Source organism: Rhincodon typus, chromosome 26 (genome assembly GCF_021869965.1).
Source record: "Rhincodon typus isolate 14 chromosome 26, sRhiTyp1.1, whole genome shotgun sequence".
In the NCBI taxonomy this organism is placed as follows: Eukaryota; Metazoa; Chordata; class Chondrichthyes; order Orectolobiformes; family Rhincodontidae; genus Rhincodon; species Rhincodon typus.
In genome coordinates this window covers 7,686,928-7,691,834 of record NC_063357.1, presented here as the reverse complement: position 1 = coordinate 7,691,834, position 4,907 = coordinate 7,686,928, and the positions used below count along the sequence as shown (strand labels likewise).

Genomic DNA, 4,907 nt, shown 5'->3' with positions numbered 1-4,907 from the left:
AGGGTCACCCACACTGCCGGAGCGTAGGGACACCCACACTGCCGGAGGGTAGGGTCACCCACACTGCTGTAGTACTGTGCAGCTGTGGTCAGTGATGAGATTGAATGGGTGCTGACTCTGCCCCTCCCATTGCAGTGTCAGTAAATACAACCAGATTTAATTGCAAACACTTCTTTTCTCCCTGTTCCTCCCTTCAGAAGCTTCTCCAAACCTCTCTCCTTCCTTAGGCTGTACCGGCCATTAATTCTGAAATCTCCTTTTGGGTCAGTTTAATAAACATTGAGACAGGTACATGGATGAGATAGGTATGGAGGGATACAGTCCAAATGCATGCAACTGGGGTTACTTTAATTGTGAAAACTGGGCGGCGTGGCCAAGTTGGACAGAACAGCCCGTTTCCACGCTGTAAGCCTCTATGATTCAGTGTCAAATTTTGCTTAACGACGTCTCCTTTGAAGCGCCTTGGGATGCTTTAGCTACATTAAAAGCAGCTATACAAATGCAAATTGTTGGTCATATGCGTGGGCCAGACCTTTGGGGCATGTGGTCCACCCACCATCGTCACTCTCAGAGAGGACAAGGTACACGTGGGATTCAAGACAGGACTTTTCTTTCTGACTTCCTTCACACACCTCAGCTTGGTCTGAGCACGTGTCCCATCAAACTGGCCCCACACGACTGAATGGCAAAATAAGTAACTTGCCTCTTCTGCAGCTGTGGCCCAGTTCATCCTAAAGATCAACGTCAAGAGGACGGAGGACAGCAGGAAGGTACCAACAGCCAATCCCGTCCAAAGTCCTGAAAGAAGCAACAAGAACCATACTTTTTGAGGTGCAGTATTGGGTTGGTAAAGGTGGCCTAGTATATGGAATAGGAAGATCCCAAAGAGATGGTACCAAGGCAGACAGTGCCTCTTATGTCAAGAGATTGACTCGATTCAGCCTGTACCCATTGCAGTGTAGACAAATGAGAGGTGTTCTTATTGAGGCTTTTGAGATTCTTATGGGATTTGAAAGAGTAGATGTGAAGAGGTTGTTTCCCCTTGTGGAAGAGTCTAGGACCAGACGGCACCATCTCAGAGTAACAAGGTCAGAGATTTAAGATGGAGATGAGGAGGAATTTCTCCTCTGTGTGTGAGTCCTGAATCTGTGGAAATCTTTACCGTTAAGGATTGATGAGGCTGGATTGTTAAGTATGTTCAAGGCCAAGATTGAGAGATTTTTCGATCTGCAAGTGAATCAAAATTTATGGGGAAAAGGACAGGAAAGTGGAGTTGAAGATAATCAGATCAGCCATGATCTCATTGAATGGTGGCGCAGATTGGGCTGAATGGCCTACTTCTGCTGCTGCATATTATGGTCTTGTAGTGGTCACATTACTGGGCTAGTAAATTTGCAGCGTGGACTAATTCTCCTGCAATTTTCATTCAAATCCCATTACAGCACCTGCGTTAGTTTAAATTCAATAAAATTTGGAATAAAATGCTAGTCTCTTGCATATCGTTTATAAAACTAATGGATTCTTGTCAAGACACATCATGTTCACTGCTGCCCTTAGGAGGAGGAAATCTGCCATCCTTACCAGATCTGGTCTACCTCTGACTTCAGACCCTTAGCAACATGGGAGACCCTTAACCTTGCTACCTATGGCCCACCAGGCCTCTGTGTTGTACCAAACAGCGACTGTAGTGTCAAATACTCAGGTGTTCCTTTTGCTGGAATTTCCACCAGGGCCTGGATAGAAGGGTCTTGTGGTGCAGTGGTAGCATCTCTACCCCTGGACCAGGAGGCCTGGGTTCAGGTCCCATCTGCTTCAGGGGTGTCATAACACCTCTGAACAAGTTGGCTAAGAAATCCCTGAAAAAGTTTCAAAACGACAGAGGGACAGCATAGGAACGTGAGAAATACTTGAAAGCTCAGCGATCAGGAGTTATCGCGGATTCTCAATGGAGGCACCACGGTGTAAGACCATATTTTCTATAGAAGGCCATTTTTAAGAATTAGCAGGAGAACGCATGACTCTCTTCTTTGGTATGTTACAGGCAAATGACTGAGTCTTCTTCACTATGTGTAGTCACCATGGTAATCCTATCAGCCCCTAATTTATTGGGGTGACTATTGAGGGAAAATTGAACCTGGTGGCCAAGACTTACCCAGAATTCCAAGCTTTGCGATAAACATCAACGAGATTCCGACAGGGATTCCAACAATGTAGAACACAACGAGATTGGCAACTGCTCCAATCTTCTGTTTCCCAGCTCCTCTGACAATCCCGCTGGCTACCCCCTGTGGAGGAATATAAGATTAGTGTACGTTTTGGGGGTGAAATATTGCAACTCCAGCAAAGAAGAGCCAACTCTCTAGAGTTCAATGGAATAAAAATTATTTGTAAGAATATTAGATGTAGGAGCAGGAGAAGGCAGGAGAATGGGGTTGAGAAACAACTCAGCCATGATCGAATGGTGGAGCAGACTTCATGGGCTGAATGGCCTAATTCTGCTCCTACATCTAATATTCTTACAAATAATTTTTATTCCATTGAACTCTAGAGAGTTGGCTCTTCTTTGCTGGAGTTGCAATATTTCACCCCCAAAACGTACACTAATCTTATATTCCTCCACAGGGGGTAGCCAGCGGGATTGTCAGAGGAGCTGGGAAACAGAAGATTGGAGCAGTTGCCAATCTCGTTGTGTTCTACATTGTTGGAATCCCTGTCGGAATCTCGTTGATGTTTATCGCAAAGCTTGGAATTCTGGGTAAGTCTTGGCCACCAGGTTCAATTTTCCCTCAATAGTCACCCCAATAAATTAGGGGCTGATAGGATTACCATGGTGACTACACATAGTGAAGAAGACTCAGTCATTTGCCTGTAACATACCAAAGAAGAGAGTCATGCGTTCTCCTGCTAATTCTTAAAAATGGCCTTCTATAGAAAATATGGTCTTACACCGTGGTGCCTCCATTGAGAATCCGCGATAACTCCTGATCGCTGAGCTTTCAAGTATTTCTCACGTTCCTATGCTGTCCCTCTGTCGTTTTGAAACTTTTTCAGGGATTTCTTAGCCAACTTGTTCAGAGGTGTTATGACACCCCTGAAGCAGATGGGACCTGAACCCAGGCCTCCTGGTCCAGGGGTAGAGATGCTACCACTGCACCACAAGACCCTTCTATCCAGGCCCTGGTGGAAATTCCAGCAAAAGGAACACCTGAGTATTTGACACTACAGTCGCTGTTTGGTACAACACAGAGGCCTGGTGGGCCATAGGTAGCAAGGTTAAGGGTCTCCCATGTTGCTAAGGGTCTGAAGTCAGAGGTAGACCAGATCTGGTAAGGATGGCAGATTTCCTCCTCCTAAGGGCAGCAGTGAACATGATGTGTCTTGACAAGAATCCATTAGTTTTATAAACGATATGCAAGAGACTAGCATTTTATTCCAAATTTTATTGAATTTAAACTAACGCAGGTGCTGTAATGGGATTTGAATGAAAATTGCAGGAGAATTAGTCCACGCTGCAAATTTACTAGCCCAGTAATGTGACCACTACAAGACCATAATATGCAGCAGCAGAAGTAGGCCATTCAGCCCAATCTGCGCCACCATTCAATGAGATCATGGCTGATCTGATTATCTTCAACTCCACTTTCCTGTCCTTTTCCCCATAAATTTTGATTCACTTGCAGATCGAAAAATCTCTCAATCTTGGCCTTGAACATACTTAACAATCCAGCCTCATCAATCCTTAACGGTAAAGATTTCCACAGATTCAGGACTCACACACAGAGGAGAAATTCCTCCTCATCTCCATCTTAAATCTCTGACCTTGTTACTCTGAGATGGTGCCGTCTGGTCCTAGACTCTTCCACAAGGGGAAACAACCTCTTCACATCTACTCTTTCAAATCCCATAAGAATCTCAAAAGCCTCAATAAGAACACCTCTCATTTGTCTACACTGCAATGGGTACAGGCTGAATCGAGTCAATCTCTTGACATAAGAGGCACTGTCTGCCTTGGTACCATCTCTTTGGGATCTTCCTATTCCATATACTAGGCCACCTTTACCAACCCAATACTGCACCTCAAAAAGTATGGTTCTTGTTGCTTCTTTCAGGACTTTGGACGGGATTGGCTGTTGGTACCTTCCTGCTGTCCTCCGTCCTCTTGACGTTGATCTTTAGGATGAACTGGGCCACAGCTGCAGAAGAGGCAAGTTACTTATTTTGCCATTCAGTCGTGTGGGGCCAGTTTGATGGGACACGTGCTCAGACCAAGCTGAGGTGTGTGAAGGAAGTCAGAAAGAAAAGTCCTGTCTTGAATCCCACGTGTACCTTGTCCTCTCTGAGAGTGACGATGGTGGGTGGACCACATGCCCCAAAGGTCTGGCCCACGCATATGACCAACAATTTGCATTTGTATAGCTGCTTTTAATGTAGCTAAAGCATCCCAAGGCGCTTCAAAGGAGACGTCGTTAAGCAAAATTTGACACTGAATCATAGAGGCTTACAGCGTGGAAACGGGCTGTTCTGTCCAACTTGGCCACGCCGCCCAGTTTTCACAATTAAAGTAACCCCAGTTGCATGCATTTGGACTGTATCCCTCCATACCTATCTCATCCATGTACCTGTCTCAATGTTTATTAAACTGACCCAAAAGGAGATTTCAGAATTAATGGCCGGTACAGCCTAAGGAAGGAGAGAGGTTTGGAGAAGCTTCTGAAGGGAGGAACAGGGAGAAAAGAAGTGTTTGCAATTAAATCTGGTTGTATTTACTGACACTGCAATGGGAGGGGCAGAGTCAGCACCCATTCAATCTCATCACTGACCACAGCTGCACAGTACTACAGCAGTGTGGGTGACCCTACCCTCCGGCAGTGTGGGTGTCCCTACGCTCCGGCAGTGTGGGTGACCCT

At 45.6% G+C, this 4,907-nt stretch overlaps 1 protein-coding gene across 1 annotated transcript in view; it reads right to left on the bottom strand.

Moving 5' to 3' along the window:
* Positions 1-4,907, bottom strand: part of LOC109934853 (multidrug and toxin extrusion protein 1-like) — a 33,697-nt gene that overhangs the window by 3,985 nt on the left and 24,805 nt on the right. The window contains exons 13-14 of the mRNA XM_020533519.2: positions 2,153-2,285; positions 704-798 (exon numbers count right to left, since the gene is read on the bottom strand). Coding sequence (XP_020389108.2) covers positions 704-798; positions 2,153-2,285 — 228 coding nt within the window. The remainder of the gene's footprint in view (positions 1-703; positions 799-2,152; positions 2,286-4,907) is intronic.